The following is a 21,795-nucleotide window of genomic DNA, read 5'->3' on the forward strand; positions in this document are numbered from 1 at the left end:
AAAAGTGTGACATTTGCTTTCTTAGAGAGGCAGATCTTTTTTTTCCATTGATATATGTTCTGTGAGAAGATTTAACCAATGATTGATGTTTACTGTTTGTTTTATTTTCCAGTTTGTGAAGATGACTTTCTTGGCGATAGCAAGGGCAATCAGGGTTTTGTGCGTTTTGGTGGAAGTTCAGCTGAGGATAACTTGCCAAGTACGCATAATGAGGGATAGATGGGAATGCTGCAACCCAAGATTGAGGAGAGCTTCTGTGTTACCTTGAACCAAAGGTGTTGCACAGGTGGACAGAGCCATAAGGAGTGGAGGTAATCATCTGTGGTGCCTAGAGTACATTGTGAATGTTTATCTGTGTTTAAGAGACTCATTTTATGCATTTTGTTTTGAGTAATGTGTGTTCTATGGAAGATTTTATATTGGATTAGTTGTAGATTTGTATTCTTTGTCATTTCTGCAGACCTATGTCTAGAAGTCAGTGTCAGAGGGGAGAGATAAATCTCTTTACCATTTAGCAGTTGGCAGGTGGATGTTGTTGTCTATATTGTTGAATAATTTACATAAATTTGAAAGAATTTTAGTGGATTGGAGTGGATTACTTATTATCCTGATTTTATATTTAATGACTGATTTAATTTGTAGGTATTGGAGAGCATACATACCTCTGGATCAGGTCTTTAAATGAAGTAAATGAGTTGTATTGAAATAGATGGTGGAGATGTGTGATTCCTTTTTGTTCCCATGTGTTGAAGAAAAGGGGAGATTTGTTGAGCTGAAAGTTTCTAGAGAGTCAATCGTGATTTGCTAATTTCATTTTTCCACCAGACTGTCAGAGTTGAGGAAATGAGTGGGTTTTTGAAGCAATTGTGATGTTTGATGTTTGAGCCAATGAAGGATAAATCAGAGATTTTTAAGTTGTTGTATCTGCTTGTTCTAATTTAATCCATGATTAAAGTTAGAGTACACCGACTTAATGAGATACTGTAATTGGTTTGTCAGATAGTAGTGAAGAAAACTGGGTGCATCTAGGCTGCCCCTGAGTTTATTTTTCTGTAAAGTGGAAAGACTGATTTTGGGTTTATTTTTCCAGTTGAAGTGTGATATGATGATTCACTCCCCTTTTAGCTGTTGGGCCTTCATTAACTCCTTTTTCGCTGAAAAACATAGTGTGGGTTTATGACTATGAGCAACTGCTTTCACATACAAGGCATCATAACTTAAAACTAAACTGCTTTATATGTTAGAGGGTCCAACCACGGTTCCAGGGATATATTTTAATCACCAAATATAGCAACTGAATTATTTTTATTCATAATTTTGGTCAACATACAAAGTAACTGAGTCTGTTGAATACTAAAGTTGACTAAAGATACAGAAAACCACTTCAAATGGTAAATCTAATCCAAGCCACAGGCAAATACACTGTACTTTTGATCAAATATTTACATGAATTTAAGAAGAGAAATGAAAATGTATGAATATTTTTCCATTGGACATGCTCAAGCGTAAACAAGTATGCAGCTAAGATTACTGTTAAATAATATCTTGCCATTTTTTTCAGTGCTGCACTTGTTTCTGAGAAGGTCTAAGATGCCTGCTCTGATCTCTGGGGTGAAGGACTGGTAGAAGTGGTCATTCGCTGTCATGAAATTTAGCAGACGTTCGCCAGTCTTGCTGCTTGGATTGAAGCACTCAGTGATGTCAAAGGTGTTGGGAATGACATGCTCCTCATATTTCAGGCCTTGTTTTTTCAGGCAGGCTACAACATCTTCTGATGAGCGGTACTCCGTGATGGCATCAACGCAGAGCTCCTTCTTGTAAGCGCTCCACAGTGTGTCCCAGCCAGCTTTGCCTGGATTGTATTAGATTAAGAAATGCATTAATTCCAGAAGAAATAATGTATATTGACAATAACAAATACTTAAATTATTTTGTTGCAGTCAAAAGAAACTCTTGGTTATCTTCTGAACTTATATAAAAGCCACTGTCAAGAAGGCTGGCAGCCTCAACAATCCTCAACACAGCAGTTTTTTGTTGGAAATCTGCTGAATATTTTTACAAAAACAAAACTAAAGAAGGCACCGTTCTTAGGATAAGATAGACTTTATTGTCCCAGTAGGAAATTTGCCTTGGACATCACAGTGTTTGTAGTATGAAATCACAGGAGAACCCTGTACCATCTGCCTGAGGGTAAGAGCTGATACTCAGGGTGGAGAACATGTGTTAGGTCTGAGATGATTTTTTGGGCCTGTCTGATTATGGTTTGTTGAAAAATAGCCTGAGGACTGGGATATTGAAGAACTCCCTTGATTGACATTGGATGTCTGTATAAGTTGGGTAAACTGGGCCTTTGACTGTACTGTCAGGTTACCAAACCATGCAGGAGGCTCTCTACTACTGTATGATAGAATAGAAGCTGCACTTTGAGGATGAGATGATGTCTGTCACACCGCTGTACAAATTTCTGGATGGTAGACTTATACACCTGGACATCAGAGTTAGTTAGCATAAGCCCCAGGATGGCAGAGTCATCAGAAAATTTAATGGTATATTGGTTTTCAGTATGGCTGGTGGATTCATTTGTGTAGAGCGTGAACAGCACAGGTGAGCTAACACACCCCTGGGGTCACAGGCTAAGACACAGTTCTGGTCACTCTGACATGTTGGGTGCGGTTGGTAAGGAACGAATGGTACCACTTAATGATGAATGGGTTGACATTGAGCTGATTCAGTGTATCAAATAATATGTGGGGCTGCAAGGTGTTAAGCGCGGAACTGAAATCAACAAACAATAGTCTGGCATAGGCCGTGGGATTCCCCAGATGTTTAGTGACCATGTGCATTATACTATTGATTGCATCAACAGTTCCTCTGTGGGCCTACCAAAGACCCCAACTTGCTCACCATAATTCTTTCCATACATTTCATCACCACGGGGGTCAAAGCAACCAGTCTGAAATCATTATTTTTTTACAGGGTTTTTTGGGAGGGGCAGGTGTGATGACTGCCTTTTTCCACATTGCTGGTACAGTGTTAAAGTCTGCAGACCTCTAAAAAATGGGGCACCAGGCAGGTGTTAATTCCTCTGTACATATTTTTAACACAAATGTAGAAATGCCATCTGGTCCAGTGGCCTTGTTACCAGAGACATTTCACCTCTTTGGAGTCGATTAAGAGCCTATCGACCCCGTCAGTGGACATGTTTTCCACTGTTACATTCAGCTGAGAAGTCATGTGTATCAAACCTATTATAAAACCTGTTCAGTTCATTTGCTGTGCATAGTACATCTACAGCACATAAAGGGTTCTTAGTGGATTCCAGCACAAAGAGAAATAAAGAAATATCAGCATGGGTAAATGAAGTAAAAGGCAAATTGAAACATGTTTTTGCACTACAGTAAAGATTAAGACACAGGTTCTTGCAGTTTTACAGTAATTCTATGAGAATAACAATATAGGAAGATATTACAGTTAAAATCTGAACGTGGCACTTAAAATCATTGTCTGGCAGGCAAATTATTTAACGCAAATTAAAGTCAAGTTCTATACCTGTTTCAATGATGATCATAAGCTTGCCGTTGTTTTTCAGTAGGCTGCGGTAGAACTTGATTGTTTCTGCGAGGTCATCCACATAGTAGAGCATCTGTCAAGCAGAGAGTTGTAGAAAACCTTTAATTTAACCTTTCGGAATGATGTTTGCATTCATGGAAGCACACAGTTTGAAGTGTTTGCACTCACCGAAGTTCTATCAGAAACATTTATGTCAGAGGATATATGATCATTTATAGCACAAGTGGTTATACACATATGTTTGACAGTAAGAGCTCTCCCCAATGAATTCAAGCAGCAGCGCAGGACTTAGTGCGAAGCTAAATGAATCTTAGTGCTAACAGAATGAGACACTCACATTCTACAAACTACTCCTTAGTCCACTTAGTTTGCATAAGGTCACCCAGGACAACATAAAGAGAACATACAAAGTCCAGAGGCCAGAGAGTGAATCCCAAATCTTCTTGTTAGTACATCATTTTTAAATTGAATATCCACAGAGCATACCTGAATCATGTTTATGAAGTCAAATCTCTTCATGTCTCCCTTTGCTTTGACTTGCTTCTCATACTCCTCACTTTTCATGATATGCCAAACAAATGGGATCTTCTGAAGGTTGGCAGTCTTTGCTACCAATGCTTTAGGTTGGACATGAAAAAGAACAAAGAAAGCAGAAAATAACATTGCGATTCAGTATATCAGAACATTTTACATAACAAACCATGACCTAAACGCATATTATGAACAGATACAAAACCAATACAAAGTATTGCTGCTACCAATCCATTAAGTGCAAGGCTCTGTGGGTACTAATGTTGGTGTTATGATCAAAAACAAATACAGAAAAAATACGGAACATAAGAGCTTTGATTTCAGCCTGGGCTGGAACAGCAGTGATTAATGATGTGTGAATCCTGAGAAGAACACTGTGCAATGACCAGTACATTTTCATCTGTTTGTTCGGATGAAAGTCACACCAATAGGCATCTCAGTATCAGATCTGTTGCCTGCATATGAATGCAGCCCAATACAAATACTATCAGATTTGAAAAGATTTTTTCTTTTTACATAATCACCAGGCAGGGTAAACATAGACTGCAATGTGAAACTACAACTGTTTTGGGCATTTTTCATATTTTCTCAACTAGCTTTTAATAAATAAGAAATATCAGATTAAAACAACAACAATGAAAAAAATGACAAATTGGCAGTTGAAAAATTATGACATACTTCATGGCTTTGTAACTTGTATGTGTATAAGATGTTACATATGTTGTTATACAGTAGATAATTCAATGTGTGTAGGTTATTATTTAAAGACTGAGCTATCTAGCAAAACGTACTACTACTATTACTACTACCACTACTATACTACTGTAATACTACAACTACTAGTAAAGAAGGAGAAGAACAGATAGAAGAGAGAAAAATCAGATCTAAAAATGATAAAATAAAAACATTTCGGTTAATGGTGTTTTGTGTGTATGTTGTCAATACCTTTGAAGTTGTCCACGAGTTCAGTGCTGCCCTCCACAATGTCAGCAGAGATGGGAACAGCAGAGAATGTAGACTGCAGGAGAGAGAACATCTGGACATCCAACTCCCCTGGAATAAACCAGGAAATCTTCAAATTCTTTAATACCTCAGTGTAATGCTGCTCTAATGTGAAAACATTAGGCCCCAACATGTATTTGATTGGAAATATCAAATATATTTAGGCCACGTATGTGTGTGAGAGAGGTAGTGTGTCTTTGCTCCATAGTCTTATCATTTTGGACATGAACTGTGACTTTGATGTTGCCACGGTGCAGTGCAATAATCAGCTTAATCTATGGTCTATATTGACCTCCAGTGGGGCCTGGTGCAAATTGCAATAGCTTTGAAAAAAGTGTCCTTCTATAACCTATCAATGCCCCCACTGATACTGTCAATGTCTCATTATTGCACCATTACGATGAGGAGGATGAGCAGTTTAAGAGGAGCCCTTTTAAGTTTGCATACTCCCATTTCACTCGACATTACATTTATTAGTCAGAATGCTTTTTGTTTATGCTAAATTGCTTCACCACCAGCCAATCCCAACTCCTCAACTGGAAATAATATAATAGCTGCATTACAGTCGCAGGCTGTACTACCCCCCTGCAATAAAAACATTCAGGTGTATCTTTTACATCTATTATTCATCTTTAATGAACTGATAATCCCTGGGTACATACCATATATAAATATGGTGTTTACTATATGTAGGTTTGTGTGGTTCATTACAGGAGATAGTAGTAGATAGAGAGTATATCCCACTTCGGGGAAATTGAATTCTAATGTGATGAACTCTTAATGTCATAATTATGTTTATATATTATATATTAAACAGGGCAGAATTGCAGTCTAGCTTTTCACGAAAGTTGCTTTTAAATTATAAGCTGCACATAAAGTACACACTAATGCAAGCTCTCACACCCATGGATCTTTGCTATTGTGTGAATTGCACTAAAGTACGTAACTAAGCTGAAGTTACCTCTACAAACCAAAACAACATTTGTTCATACATCAGTTATCCCTTGCTGTATTTCATTACATACCTCCACCACTTCCAACACCAAGAACATCCAGGCTGCTTTTACCTGCTCCAATTCTGCATCAACACATGAGAAACAATTTTGTAGATAAATGAAAAGTTGAAATGGTTAAAATATATACATTACATACCTTAAATTGCCATGTAGCACATAATAACTAAGACGTATCTGTGTGTCACCAGGTTGTTAATTAATACCAATAATTTGTCTCGTTTCCTGATTGCTGTGATTTCCGTCTTTAAAAAATCACTCTATAGTCTCTTTAACATGACACAGTAGTCTTTCATCCCTCAAGTATATTATCAGTAATTAGTAACTACTAATGTGTACTAGTATGTAGTTTATGTATTATTTATCTTACATTACTTTCTACGTAACACGGGTGTTTATGCGCAAAACATGCCTCCAATTAAAGACTTTATATGGAAACATCACATCAATCCTGCTGCTGTATGGAAACAGGAATTTACAGTCATCAGCTGAGATTGTAGGACCTTACAGTACACCATGCAAGCAGCTGTGGATGGCATTATAAGTAAGAACCACTCTTTAAACTATCCCTGTACAGACTGTCATAATCCCATTTAAAGTTGTATTTCTTTCTGCATTTAAATCAAATAAATAAAATCTAATAAAAAAATAGTCAAAAAGGCAGAACTCTGCTAGCTGTGAGTTTCTGCTGGTTGAAACCATGACATGTAAGCATAACTTCATGCCAAAATGATAACAAAATCAAACTGTGCTGCCTGCACCAGCCACCTCAGCATTACCATGTTTATTTGGACATGGGACATAGGCACAAGCTCAAAAATGGACTTTTGACCAATGATAAGGTCACTGCAGTTGTGTTAGTGCTACTCCCAGCTTTGTGCCAGCATGAAATAGACTTGTCAAAGCAGAAAAAGCACAGGTATAAATAATAACAATAATGATGGCTCCATTCCATCAATTGTTCCAGTAAGCCATGTCAGTGAGTGAGCACAATACGAAAACTTGACTTGGCTCAAGTGGAATGCAGTCATCATTAATGTCATTAAGTTGTACTGGTTCTGGGTAAGTAGAAACAATAGTTTAAAGATGAAAAAAAGAAAGTACAGTGCAGCCCTTTCAGCCTTACTCTTTGTACCTTTTAAATTCTCCTGGCAGGATTTTTTGAACCCAGTGGAGAATGGCCTTGTGCTCCCCCGAATGCTCAAGGTAGAACTGAAAGCTTTGGACAGAACTGCCTTCATAACAAGTCTGCTTTACTTCTGCAGCCATGACTGATTCCTGCAATGCATTACACAAAGTGTTTAGAAATCGAATGAATAGCAGTTGTTGCTGATCTAACTTTACATCATTCAGGTAAAAATCAATGGCATATTGTTACGTATTAAACAATTACCTTGAATATCTTGAGAGTAACAGCAAAGAGTTGATTATTGCTCTCCCACTCTTGAATTACTGTTGAGTTGAATTACTCTCCCCTCCCACTGGCTGGCTGGCTCCCTTCCCATGAGCTTTTGTTGCGTAACTTTCAAAAGATAAAGTTTGCCTTTACATCAAAACCAACAGCAGCTGTGCTGTCAAATACAGAAACTTCAACAAAAGTTTGTTTCAGATGTATAATAGTTATACATAACAAAGCAAATGATTTCACAAAATCAGACAGTAAAACATTTAGTATATTGCCCATTTACACAATAGTAAGAAAAATATCTTATTAGTAAACAGCTGCAGGCCAGCTTTTTAGTCATGCTAGACCTGTTGGTCTGTCACTTTGGTCCAGACTGAAATATCTCAACAACTGTCACATAAACTAAGATGGCAGCACAGTTAAGGTCCTCAGAGGATGATACGTGCTGAGGTCCCTGACTTTTCCTCAAACCCCACTGGCATTTTTTGGCTTTTAGTGACATGTCTTGATAACTACTAGATGGATTACCATGACATTTCGTACATACATTCATGGTCTCCAGAGGATGAATCCTAGTGACTCTGGTGATCTGGTGGATCCCTTGACCCTTTCCTATATCACCACTAGCAGGTCAAAGTTTTCCCTTTTCCTGTGAAATATCTCAACATCTACTTGAAATTCTGTAAAGAAATTCATGGTGCCACAATAAGGTTGACATTTGTGATTTTCAGTGAAATGTCTCAACAACTTGTCATGACAAGTTTGGTAATTTAAAATTAAAATTCACTAAAATCCCATCAGGGTGAATTGTAATTGTGACTTTTCTTCTAGCACCGTTATCTGGTCAAAATTTATTTTTTCCAATTCTTTGGTTTATGAACAAATACATGCTAAATACCAAATGCTATTGTGCTAACACGCTCAACCAAAATGTGTAAGCATTTAGCTCAAAGCACCACTGTGCCTTAGTACAGCCTCACAGAGCCGCTAGCACGACTGCAGTCTCATTGCCTCTGGTATGTCATTTTGAAATGCAATGCCCATTGATAGCAGAATAAACCTTTTCTCATGTGGCAGAGTAAAACTTCTGCAGCTCCTAAGATGAGTATAGCACATTGGATTCCACAACTATTCAGGTAATTTCCTACAGAGAACAGACATGGATGACTGGTCTTTAAAATGAAAGGTGAGAGATTTATTTGAATAAAATTGTGAAACAAGAATAAGAATTCATATTTGAAAATGTGAGGGCCAGCTGATTATGACATCACAGCCATCCAGCCAGCCAGCACCAAATATGCCTATAAAGTAGGTCCAAAAGCAACCTATTTAAGCACTTTCAATCAAATTACAGCCATAAGGTAAGAACACTAACTGCTGCTGTGCTATGAATAAATGGCTACTGGGAGCTTTTCCTCCCACAGTTCAAACACATGCTAATTGGATGAATTGTCGACTCTTAAGTTGCTGGTAAGTGTGAATGTTTTTATCCATGTATGGCTGTACAAAATTCTCCATATATCATGAAAAACTCTCCAAATGAGAGCCTGGAACTGGAACAGCTGGAACTGAAACTGAAATGGGCCCAGGAGTGAAGGGTCTTTGAACCAAAACAAGAATGTTTTTTTTTCATACTTTGAATTTTCTGGTCTACATATAAAATGGACAAGGCGGGTGAGTTATTTACAGACAGATCAAATGGATACACAGTACAAAAGTCCATAATGAAGAAACAGGCCATCCAGTGCACCTATGTGGCTCACTGATGCAACCATTGAGGTCAATGGAACAGGGGGAATTAAATATATAAGGTTGTGGCAACACAGGCAATACTTGTGAATAGGATCAATTTATTGTTGGTGTTTGTCTTTTCATCTGTTGACAATAAAAAAAATCTAGAATATCAAAAGATGTATCCTTAAATATTCATTATTCTGCCAGAAATGGGAATAAGCCTTGGTGGTGAGAGTGTAAACTGTGTAAAGGCTTGGTTCCAAACACTACTGCAGTGTAACTAAACAGGGTTAGACCAGATTCAACAAGTGATCAACAGAGCAGCACATCTCATGACAGGCTGAACACTCAAGGACTGCATAAAGATTGACAAACAGCTTTTTCAAATGGCTGTGTTAATGGTTAACAAATCATTTACTATTGCTTTATAGTTAAACACTTATAAGCCATTAATAAGAACAATCTTTAAGTTGCCAGGTTGTGAAAAACTCTCCTCCACCTTAAAACTTGCTTTGTCATTTTCTAAATTATCAGGAAGACCCCTCCAATGGTCTGTTTGACCACTTCAAAAAGGCTGCAGAACATCTTGATCAAAATCTGTTTATTAACAATATGTTAAGATTCACAACTGCAGATTTGATAAGAACTCTTTGATTTATTAACCTTTTTAAATGCAGGTGAAACCCCAAGACCAAGAAACCAAAGACCCTCCATTAATGACTTAATAACTTATAATTGTTATAATTTATCACTGCTGATTTGATGACTTATTAGAAAATAAATGTTATCATTAAATGTTGGCTAACATTTATAAATGTATTATTCAGTGATCTCTACCCTTGATCTGCCCATCCCTGTATTTTACAGTTACCACTGCTGCCCTGAAGATGGAGCCAATGCTTCAGCTGTGTCTGTAATAACTATTCTGGCTAAAGGCAAACACTGACAACAGCTGCTACTGTGCTGCCTGTGTTAATCTGACCAGTATATTACATGTATCATTATATACTCACCACTCAAACAAGTTGTAAAGCTGAAAGAACATAGATTGTCAGAACGCAATTTCATCTGACTTGTGTAGAGTTACAACCGTCAGAATAAAATCCCAGCTGTACTTGACGGGTCGGTTGATATGTTTAATTTTATGTGGTCAGAAACATTACTTGATCCTCCAGACAATTTTGTCAGTAAATTTTGTCATCACTTTTTTTATGCCTCTTCTGTCAAAATCCTTCTGACTGAGAAAAATTCTAGCTGTTGAAACAGTAGGTTGTAGTACAGTAATTTGTATGTATTTTAAGATTGATTCATATGGAAATGGGACAAGCTGAAAAAACTGCATTCATTTCCTTTTTCAAATGTTAATTCCACAACAGCTACTATGCAAAACAGAAATGCCAGTGTAAGCATGTCCATGTATTTAATTTGTCTAGTCAAGTTCTCCCATGGATGTAAATGAACATGTACAAATGTATAATACTGAAAAAGCAAAGACACAAAATCCAGACACTCTAACAGGAGTGTGCAGCTTGTGTAAAATTAACAGCTCAACCTACATGGAAGAAAATTAAATGTTCAATTTTCCATTTATTTTTATATTTCTAAAGTAATATAATCAAATGAGAGCAGCACTGTAATGGGGTTAGTAGCAAAGCCTGCCAACTGTAGCCCATTAAAAAATTATATGATGGTAAAATGTGAAACTGATGTCTGAATCTGATTAAAACTGATCTTCACATTTAAGGGAGAATTTGACTAAATCATAAGCAATGAAACAAAAATGGGTTTAGAAAAGAAAATGACAATCAAGCCATTTTCATTTTGCACAGGCATAGAAGAATATATACAATTAATGAGTAAAACTAGTATCAACAAAACATAACTGTTCTCAAAGAAAACATACTGTATATGGTCAAAACTAAAATTGACTCCCAACTGATCATGTAACATATTTGTTCCATAGGCAAAAAGCATTTTAATTAAATACATTCAATTATATTTGTCATTTTAAATCTACTTTAACAACAACATTGTGATCTACTGCAAATTTTACATACAGCCTGCTTTTAACTGGGCGAATCTATGACTATCACTCCAAGGTTGTTGTTAAAGATAACTTTGCCATTGGACTCCACACTACAATCTGGGTGCCGGAGTAACTCCAAGACACCAGCTTTCAACTCAGGTGGGGCCGTGTTACTGAAGTCCAGCACCTCAGTGAGAAAATCAAGTAGCAGCTCTCCCATCTCATCCCCCTCTGTAAAACACTCGGTGATATCCATTTGAGATGGCAGCTCATAGCTCTTGTAGCTCACTCCCTTGGAGTCCAGGATGCTTTTGATGTCTCCAGTAGTCACACACTGACTGATTTCTGAGTTACAGAGCTTGTTCCTATAGCACTGCCACAGCTTTCCCCAACCGCTCTCGCCTGGAATAGATGAGATGAAGACAAGTCTAATCTGAAATCACTCCTTATTTACTATATAGTGCACTATTTTTAACTCTTTTTTTATTTGCCATTTCATTTAGCTTCCAAAAATAGAAAGAAAAACACAGTTTTCTGCTAACAATCCCACAACAGAATGCATTTGCTAATTAGCACTAAACACAAAGTAGAGTCTTATGGGGATGTCATTTGTTTTGTATGTATTTGGTCATAAACCAAAGTATTGGATTTGGGATCAACAAAATTGTTGCAATTCAACATGAATGCAACATAAATGTGTGCACCAAATCTCATATCAATTTATCCAATAGTTTTTGAGACATTTCACTCAAAACCACAAATGCCAACCTCATGGTGCCGCTAGATGAAACAGACAGGGGATCACCAAAGTTATTATATCACTATGAATGTATCTACAATTTTTTTTGCCAATCCATCTAATTGATGTTGAGATATTTCACAGGATAAGTGAAAACTAAGTGAAAAGGTGAAAACCTGCTGGTGATGCTAGAGGAATCATCAACGTCAGTAGGATTCATCCTCTGGGGAACATGAATGTCTATACCAAATTTCATGGCAATCCAAACAATAGTTGAGATATGTCAGTCAGTTTGCATTGTTTATGTAAAACATTAAATATGTACACTTTCTTCACAGCAATGAATGCATAAGTTCTTACTGAACTTAGTGAAAACAGACAAAAATAGGTTCAAATTTCAACTTCTTTTTTCACCTTTCTCCATGTACAGTGTATACCAGAATTCCCTAGTGTTTGTTTTCACTGAGATACATAATTAAACCTGCAGTGCAGGACGAAAACATTGGAGAGAATTTCCAAATAGCCGTTATTTGAATAAACTGACCACATATTGGGAATCTTAATGGTTACTTTCTTGCCTGAAAAAATATTAAAGCTTCATAAAGTGACATATTAACAGTCCTAGGGGGAAATTTACAACAGCTTTTAGCCGTGCATACCCAGTATGCTTTGCAGTCTGACGAAGATATCTGAGAGCTGAGCACCTGCCGGGATGAGTCGGGATGCTGAACATGACGTAATTTCCCAGGCAAATCTGAGTGGAAACCGATCATTGCTGGCTGACAAAAGCACATCACTACTGGTGTGCCAGCGTGGGAATGTCATACCAGACACCAGATTTAAAAACTCTATATACTGTGAAATTCGGAGACACTTATCTAGCGGTGATAGGATAATCAGCATTGTGTGAACTTGTTTGGAAAGGGCTTGAATGTAATGGACATTCATTTATATGTAAAAATCCTGCACTCCAGCTTTAAACTGGTTTTCGTCCCTATAGGGATGTATAATCGATAAGTACGCTGACTATATATAGCATGAATAACCCCACATCACACATCAGAGAGTAGAGATGATTTGAGATTAGATTCATCCACTTACCAGACACTAGAATAATAAGAAGCTTCCCGTTCTTGTTGAGGAGGCTCTGGAAGAAGGCGATGGTAGCTCCAGGATCCTTCACATAGTACAGCATCTGTCGATTTCATCACAGATAATGAGCTGGTAACTGGATTCATAGAGCACCTAATTATAACGCTATGGTAGACAGAAGTTCTAATGGGATTAATTGCCATAGAGCATCGCCGAATGAATATGACCTAGATATGTCATGATTACAGTCTGTGGGCCAGAAGCACAGAAACGTCAGTAACACCAACCTGTATCATGTGAATGAAGTCAGCCTTCTTCGTCATCTTTTTCACTTTCCAGTGCTCCTCAAACTCAGAGGCAGTCATCTTGTTCCAGTTAAATGTGATGTAATCTAAACCTGGTTTCTGTGACACCAAAACTGCATGAACACAAAATTGACAATTACAGAAGGTCATGATACATCATTGTGTCAAATAATATTACCATGTCAAAAATCCCAATCTGTATTATTATTCCATGTAACTTTGTGTGAATTACATGTATCTGTATCACACATTTTCCCACAAGGAAAGTACAACACAATTATTTTAAGTCAGGAAACACTCCTCTGCATTATTATCTAAAATTTAAGGTATAATACAGTAATGTTGACATAAAGTGAACATAATATTTTGCTGTCTATACTGGCTATAATTATTTTAGGGTACAATATTTGCAGTTGATACGTGTCACATTATTGGAAAAGATTTGTTTAATTTGCACCTCAGTTATCAAAATAAACACAACTCCTTTATCTTCTATCACACCTCAGTAAAACCAATGGATACCACCTGGCACAAGCACCAGGGGGTACATGATTTTTTTTTTCCTCTTATAAGTATTCAGTGGAGAGAAATAAACTGAGAATGAAAAGTTACACATTAAAATTATAAGTGTTGAATTGTACTTTTAACTCTGAGTTTTACATGTAGCAAAGCAAAATATTTCCATGTACAAAAAATTGCAGTATCTTGCATAGTACTGCAGTTTGCCAAAGGTGCATCTACTAAATACTGACTCGGAGGGGGTGAATACTTATGCAGTATTACATATTTTATATATTTTAAGTGGCATTAAATCCACTTTGATCACATGTTGTGACGCAATAAAACATGAAATAATGAAAATGTGAATAGTTGAGTGGGTACTGTATATACATAAGATGCAAACAGATACTTTACTGCCAGTCTGTATCACTCTCTACAATAAAGCTGTTAGTCAATCAATAGCTAGTTCATGGTGTCATTTACAATTGCAGTCCTAAACTCTAGTCTGATAGAACTTGTGTGGGAACACTGGGTTCTGGCAAACAGGAAGTGATGCATTTCATATTTAACATCGCACAGAAGGTTGGTTTAGAATAACTACAGTCAATTTATCCACACCGTGTTATTTTAATAATATCATCATTTTTTTTTATTTGTGTGACCTTAATTTCGCCAGGATGGTCTCTTACGATGGAAATTTCTTTTTCAACACAGTCCTGGTCAAAATGGCAGCAAAACCACCACAGAAACAAACTTTCAGGGAGAGTAGAAGAGCAAGGTTAAGGACGTGGCATATTTCTAAAGCATGTGTTGAGAGAGACGTGACAGCAGGCTTAAGATAATGTACACTCGATGAGTTCTGCCTTGTCCGGGTGTGACTGAAAGCAATAAGTCATGAGTAGTGTCGGTGGTTATATCATTATACATGACTTTAATCTCTATAAAAATAATTGTAAACCTCCTGCATCACCTTATGGGTTATCATTTAATGAATTGCTACTTACTAAATTGTTTTGTATCAGCTCATTCATGCAAACCAACACAGCCTTGGCCTTTCTGTGAACTGCTGATCACAAAAGATTTCGACATACTTTACAACATGCTTTTGAAAACACTCATTCTAGCAGAGACATGTGTCAACACACACTAAGCTGAAAAATTCCTAACAAAGAGAGCTGAACTCAAAGAGCGACAGAAAACAGAAAACCAACAGAAAAAGAACAACAGAAACCCCCCCAAAAACTCAAAGACACTTGTGAAGGATGGATACTTGCTGACATAAGGGGCTTGAGTCTGGTGGTTAATGTACCATCACCCTACTAACACATGATTAACTGCATTATTTATGTATTAGTGTTAAGGTCTATAGCTGCTTTGAAATGTATTCTCAGCATTTAGAGAAAATACAAGCAACTATTTGCTATTAAATTGAATATTGAGACATATTTTCAGGGGGCAAGTGAATATACAGATACAGTATAAATTTGTGGTATGTGAGAGAACTGAGTGCCTATAAAGACTGTACCTTTGTAGTTATGTAGCTGCTGGCTGCTAGGCTCCACCACCTCGTTATCCACTGTCACCCCTGGGTGCTTCAGTCGGAGCTCAGAGAACATCTCTAGGTCAATCTCACCTAAAAGGCACCAGCACAGACTTTTTATATTGAAAGCCACCTGTGAACATGTAAATTAAATTTCGACCTACTTTCCCCACAGTACCTAAACCATTCAATACTTTTCAGACAAAATGAGAGAGACACAAATTACTTGCACAATTAGCCAACCAGCATATCATCACAATGCTCCAATCTTGACTGTGCAGCCGATTTAAGCAGGAAACAGGTAATACTTCCTGTCAATTTAGCGGGAAATGATACATTTTATGTTTTGCAATAATCTCAGAAAAAGGAGAGTTATCACTATGATATTCATCTCAAGATCATTTAGCCACAAGCAAGAGATTTTTCTTCTGGTTCTTATTGAAGCTGACAAGTTGCCATGTGTAAAGGAGTACATTTAAACAAAGAGGCTGATGTGGACAGGCGGTGAATCTTTCTGATTAGATTGAATAATACCTTGCGGGGGAGTTTGTAGTCATTCTAATGGATTTTACAGTCCATTAGAGAATTTGTAACATCACTCCATTATGATACTGACATGACAGCTCAGGTGAATTAAAAGCATTAGCTTTGACATAACTGAAGGGTAATAGCACTCATGGGCAAGTAGTGGGTTTGCTCAGGAGCAAATTCACCTTGCTGTTTCATGAGCATTAGAAACAATGTGCAGTAAAACCACAGACCGGTGAGGTCACTTTGTCTATGGCGAAGGTTAAAGATTAATCTGACAACTGGACAGATAAATACAAACTCTTGACAGTGATAATAAGGGTAGAGGTTTTTACTGCTGCAGCCATAAATGACAGCGCAGCAATAGGAACAGTTACGATTCAAGAACGCCTCCTCACCTTAGCTGTCTGCCGCCGAGGTCTCAGCTATTTACTGTGTCACATAGAACATAAGATAAGTTCAGCAGTAAAAGTGTCTTAAAGTATGTGTTCTTACCAGCGCCACTTCCGACTCCAATGACATTAAGATGGGACTTTCCATCTCCGATGCTGAGGGCAGAGCAGAAAAAGGGTTTTCTTGAAATTTCACATCCTCCATCCTCCAATAGTGGGGCTTTGATCGCTGCGATAGCATGTTCTGACACTCACCATCTGATTTGACTAGACTTAGATTTATAAAACTTCAATGTCCTCCGAGAGGCAATTTGTGGTACCGTACAGAATAAACAGACACATTATAATCACATCAGATAAACAAAAACAACAATAGTCCAAGATCATCTATAGCAGCCATCATAAATACCATCACAATCCAGGCAGGCATTTAAAGTGCATGTCAATAACTGTATACCAACAGTTGTAATAAAAATAAACAGTGAGTATACTGCACATGCCCTATGTATCCATGTATGAAACATCCCCTAGTCCATGTATTTCCCCAGGCTCTCCATGGCTACCGCATCTTGTTTAATTGAGTTATTGCTATGGGAATAAATGAGTTCTTTGCTCGGTTGGTTCTGATCTTGGGGCATCTATACCTCCGACCAGAAAGGAGTGGCTGGAAGTTTTAATTTACTTGTGAATTATATCTGTCCAGATTCCTCTCTAATCTGCTTCTGACGGTCACAGGGAGCAGACTTCTGCATGGCGTTCGCTTGCTACAGCTCAAGCTCAACATACTGCAGCGAAAACGCAAGAAGAGATGGAATTTCTATGAACATTCATTGTCATTCACAATCATGCACACGCTGTTTAACTAGTTAATCTATGTACATTTTTGTGGTCAATTATTTGATTTTGTGGGGAAAACATTAATGAAGAGCGTGGTTTACATATTTACGTATTCTGTTTAGGGATTGGGAAGAGTTTAACAACCTGACACTTCAACACAGTTTTCAGCAAACTACTAAGACACGGTACATGTGGGTTGATTTGCACAATGTTGCTTAATTGTCTCGTGTTCTCCAGAATTTCTCTCTCTCTTCACTTTTTTTTTTTTTACTTTTCTTTTATCACATTTCTGGAAGGTAGCAAATTGACAAGATTAATTGGATGATGTGTACAAACTCTCTCTTTGCTCCCCCACTGATAAAATCTTTTTTTCAAAATAAATTATTTTTTCCTGCACTGGGAATTGTTGAAGGAAGAATTTTACATTTTGGGAATCACACTTATTCGCTTCCATGCTGAGAGTTAAATGAAAAGCTCGATACCACACTCGTGTCTGTACGGTAAATATGTGTTGGGTGTAATGATTGAAATTTGTATGCGTGTCTGGATCTGTCACTGAATTTAGTATTAATTGTTTTTTGAACTTGTATTTGTATTAATTGCATTGGTTTTATTAATGTTTATGTCTACCTGCCCAGACACTGCAGATGGAAATTAGGTAGTAGCTAAATCTGGCACAATACATCTTTTATATTTGTATGAGATTAATATTTTTGCACATGGTCCCTGACAAATAAATATAACAAAGCAAGCTGAACTAAATATGAAAACAGCTAGCAGCCATCACAGGGGGAAACAGCTTGCCTGGCTGTGTCCTCCAAAGGGTCAAATCTGCTTATCTACTCTTGTTATATATATACTGAACTATATACTGACTAGATACTGAAATCTGCTTCATTTTTCCTCTTTCTGCCGCTCAAAGGTTATGGTAATTTAGTTAATCAGCAACAATTTTGCTATATCATAACACGAGTTATATGTTCACTAGGGCCCGACCAATACTTGATTTTTGAGGCTGATACTGATATTTCAGAGTTTTAATAAATCTGGTGACAATATACTGGCTGATATTCTTTTTGTATTACATAAACAAATTTGACATTTTGTACTGCAGTTTCTTGTTGGTGGAAGCTTGTGTGAAGGCCAGCACTGACTTTATCCAGAACTGAAGCTGTACAATTGTCTTCAGATGTAGGATGAAGACCAGGACAGCATGCTGACACTACAGACTTCTGAGGAGGAAAATTAAGCTCTTCATTGATTTCACTGTTGCTCCCCTTTTGTATTTTTCCTTTACTGGCTGTACTGTTAACAACTGTACTATTTATAATTTATTCTATCGTCAACAGTGTGGTCACTGTGTCATCACTGATAAAAGGTGTGTGTGTGTGTAGATTACCTGGCCAGTATGTCTGGCAGGATATTGTGGATGAAGTCCTGCATGCACTGATGTTCGGAGGAACGCTCGAGAAAAAGCTGGAAGGATTTCAGGTACCTGCTATCATCATAAACCAGACTCCTCAATGAAGATGCCATGGCACACAATCTGGCAAAAAAAGGAAATATTATCAGCAACAGCTATTCAGAATGATAATCTCCAAAATATGTGTGTGTGTGTTTTATCTTTCTATTTGTATTTCATTTTAGCTTAAACACAATTGCTGGAGTGTGAAAACTATCTTCCAGCACAGTCAAGTCTGTAGCATGGTTCATGGTTCATAATGTAGGGAGCTTACTGTAATTTCTGTCACTGTAGATTAAAGAGGATGTTTTAACTTTTGCACTGTTTAGAGTAATTTATGGTCTGTTTATTATTTCAACTTGATCAAAACATATGCCATCCTTTGCAAATTTCATTTCATTAAGCATTAAAATTCACAAGTATTATCAGTTTCGGCTGTTTTTTTTCTTGAGATCACGAGATAATTAACTTGTGATCTTGACATTACGGCATTAAAAAAAAAAAAATTGCAAGCATAGCCCTTCTTGGCTTCAGTACCACAAGCCTTATTAATAAATGGCTTGAATACAATAGGACAGAAAACATCAAACAGATGACAGCGGTGAGTTAATATATATTTTGCCTACTTCATGACATCTTGCCCCGAATCCTTACATATAAAAGCAAGCCAAAGTTGCCCAGCAGATGTTGCAATTTTGCTTGCATCAAATGCTCCGAAACAGTGAACCATTTTCAACACAATTCCTTCATATGATTCACTGTTTCAGAAAGCTTTCTCCCATCACTAATGTTGGCATGACACTCCAGATCTCTGATAAACATTAAACATAATAAGAGGAAATAAACTTTTGTTTTCTCGTGATAACGGCTTTATTATCTCGTTACTTCGAGATAAAAAGCTCGTTTTCTCGAGATAATTAATTAATTAACTCATGATCTTAAGATAATAGCGTTATAATAATTAATTGCAATCACGGCCGTTCTCGGCTTCCGTAGTCCTCTTTATTTCGCTGTACCTATCCAACAAGCCCATCTCCCAATATGAAGCGTACTTTACCCTGACAGCTCGCCTTTATTCTCGACTATAGGAGCGCTGAAGTCAAGGATGTCTCTAGCGGCTTCATGTTACACCTTTACAATGATGAAAGGGCTTCCTGTATATGTAAAGAAATGTCTTCAACTGCAGCGGAAACAGAAACAGCCCCATTCAGAGAAACAGAGAACCTGCCGCGTCCCTCGACATGTGTACAGCTGATAAGACTTTGTGCAAACAAGTGGCTGCTCGCTCGGTGAATGGCGAGGCGACGTTTTTAACGGCATTTCTTGTGTATAACTTGTGCGTAAGGTGTTTAAACTGTGGACAGATTGAGACAAAAGTCGGCGTTTTTCACTTACACGTCACGTTGAAGTGCGTCCGGAGATATCTGAAGGCTGGAGTGAAACCCTCCCACTGGTGTTACAGCTTCCCTGTAAGGAGGGTCAAGACTGGCAGAAAAAAACCCTCGGAAAAAAAAAAAAAAAGAATGTTTAACCATATTCAGTTAGTGATACTTAGGTAATCTAAGCATATTCACAATATACCAAGGCTACCATTAAATAGGTTTGACTTGAAAAACATTGGCTGTGTTTCAAAAGATTGCTAAAGTAAACAAACCTTGTTTGAAAGAATTAATAACAAGGATTTAGTCATTGTTCTAATGGTTCCAGACCTATGAGTTCAATTTTGGTGGGCGATCCTTTGGTTTATATTTTTTTACAAAATTATGCAATGCGCCCTAATGTTATAGAAATATCATAAAGGTTATAACAAGGACCACTGCACCAGAGGAGACTGAATTTAGTATAAAGTAATAATAATGTATATTTTATTGAATTGTGTTGTACATATCCGTGTATATAGTGTTACCATTTGTTTCCATTCATTTTATAACAAAAATCAACTACAGTACTAACTTGCTTGACATGAGTAATCCATCATGTGAGTTTTACGTTTGTCAAAGATACATTATAGTTGCATATCAACCCTGCACTTCTGCATCAGTACACAAAGAAAATGTAACTTTGACAAGAATAAAAGCAGACATTTATTGTGATGAAATGCCAAACTAAAGAAAATTTCAAGTCTCAGTAAGTAGTATTTTCCCAGGGAGATCAGTGCCTGGAAAGATCCTTTTTAGAAGATAATTTGTAATTTATGCTCTACTGATACTGTAAGAAAGACAAATATAAGGGATATGATATTTTATATGCTGTCACAGCCAAGGAGGTTCGATTTGGGATGACAACAAGACTAAAGTGAAAACAAATGAAATGCCATGTCTCTTGGCTTGTCTATGGCTCCCAGATTCCCAATTGTTATAATGTCAGACAGAAAGGAATTAGGCCAAGAACCCAAATTAGATTGTAATTATGCCACAGACCCCATCTGATAGGGATTTAATCCAGGGACTGAATTCAGTGAGGAGAGTATTGTCAGACTTAGACTCACTGACCTTGTTTTTTGGGACTTTAATATTCTATTCAAGTACGTAAAATACTTTTTTTCATGATTAAATGTCTGCACCATGACCATTAGAACAGTGTTTCATGTGACGCATATATTTGTGTCTTTGTTTTCTTGTGTGGTTTACTTGATGTATTTTGCCTCTAAAAACTGACAGAGGTAAACAGCTGTAAGCAACTATTAAAATGTCTAATACTGAGATTCATTTTTATTGCAACATCTTGTTTCTCTGGCACTTTTTTGAACATTAAATCTTCAGCTGGTACAAAAGGCTTCTGCCAGAACATGAACTAAAACCATGAAACTTGACTATATTACATCAATTTGTCCTCCCTCCACTGGCTGTGAGTTCAAGCCAGACTGAACTTCAAAGTCCTTATATTAATTACATGAGCTTGCACCATCTTGTCTATCAGACCTCATTGTTCTCCATGTGCCACTGTGCTCCCAGATCACAGGCTGCTGAGTCTTTGCATAACAAGAAGATTGTACATGAACATTGTACCCAAAACCAAGACGACAAAAGGTCAGTGGGCAGAAATGTATTTTTCTACCAAGCTTCACATCTTTGTTATGAACTTCCTCTTTCAATTGATGAAGCAGAAACTCAGTCTG

The 21,795-nt window shown here is 37.3% G+C and overlaps 2 protein-coding genes across 3 annotated transcripts; both read right to left on the reverse strand.

Annotated features, from left to right (window-relative positions):
• Positions 1 to 1,299: 1,299 nt before the first annotated feature.
• Positions 1,300 to 8,246, reverse strand: LOC121907464 (histamine N-methyltransferase A-like). 2 transcript variants are annotated; one of them, XM_042427054.1, is made up of 8 exons: positions 8,069 to 8,246; positions 7,510 to 7,638; positions 7,252 to 7,394; positions 6,129 to 6,181; positions 5,047 to 5,154; positions 4,057 to 4,187; positions 3,550 to 3,643; positions 1,300 to 1,852 (listed from the first exon to the last, which is right to left on the reverse strand). In XM_042427054.1, exons 3-8 carry the CDS (start codon positions 7,383 to 7,385, stop codon positions 1,500 to 1,502), a joined length of 873 nt encoding a protein of 290 aa, XP_042282988.1. In that variant the 5' UTR covers positions 7,386 to 7,394; positions 7,510 to 7,638; positions 8,069 to 8,246; the 3' UTR covers positions 1,300 to 1,499. The 2 variants fall into 2 exon arrangements, with proteins under 2 accessions (XP_042282988.1, XP_042282990.1); XM_042427056.1 differs by lacking the exon at positions 8,069 to 8,246 and adding an exon at positions 7,869 to 7,882.
• Positions 8,247 to 9,839: 1,593 nt separating this feature from the next.
• Positions 9,840 to 20,180, reverse strand: LOC121907463 (histamine N-methyltransferase-like). The gene is made up of 7 exons (XM_042427053.1): positions 20,073 to 20,180; positions 18,615 to 18,761; positions 16,482 to 16,534; positions 15,444 to 15,551; positions 13,400 to 13,530; positions 13,122 to 13,215; positions 9,840 to 11,683 (listed from the first exon to the last, which is right to left on the reverse strand). Exons 2-7 carry the CDS (start codon positions 18,749 to 18,751, stop codon positions 11,322 to 11,324), a joined length of 885 nt encoding a protein of 294 aa, XP_042282987.1. The 5' UTR covers positions 18,752 to 18,761; positions 20,073 to 20,180; the 3' UTR covers positions 9,840 to 11,321.
• Positions 20,181 to 21,795: the final 1,615 nt, after the last annotated feature.

The sequence above is a fragment of the Thunnus maccoyii genome, chromosome 11 (genome assembly GCF_910596095.1).
Source record: "Thunnus maccoyii chromosome 11, fThuMac1.1, whole genome shotgun sequence".
Classification (NCBI taxonomy): domain Eukaryota; kingdom Metazoa; phylum Chordata; class Actinopteri; order Scombriformes; family Scombridae; genus Thunnus; species Thunnus maccoyii.

What these genes read in the sequence shown, in the direction of transcription:
- LOC121907464 (XM_042427054.1), bottom strand. Translation starts at nt 7,385, where the DNA reads ATGGCTGCAGAAGTAAAGCAGACTTGTTATGAAGGCAGTTCTGTCCAA. An exon ending in ACTTCATAAACATGATTCAG is followed by an intron (nt 3,644 to 4,056) that starts GTATGCTCTGTG and finishes TCTGCTTGACAG; the next exon opens with ATGCTCTACTATGTGGATGA. An exon ending in TATGATCATCATTGAAACAG is followed by an intron (nt 1,853 to 3,549) that starts GTATAGAACTTG and finishes AATACAATCCAG; the next exon opens with GCAAAGCTGGCTGGGACACA.
- LOC121907463 (XM_042427053.1), bottom strand. Translation starts at nt 18,751, where the DNA reads ATGGCATCTTCATTGAGGAGTCTGGTTTATGATGATAGCAGGTACCTG. An exon ending in CTGCCAGACATACTGGCCAG is followed by an intron (nt 16,535 to 18,614) that starts GTAATCTACACA and finishes CTCTGCCCTCAG; the next exon opens with CATCGGAGATGGAAAGTCCC. An exon ending in ACTTCATTCACATGATACAG is followed by an intron (nt 13,216 to 13,399) that starts GTTGGTGTTACT and finishes TGAAATCGACAG; the next exon opens with ATGCTGTACTATGTGAAGGA.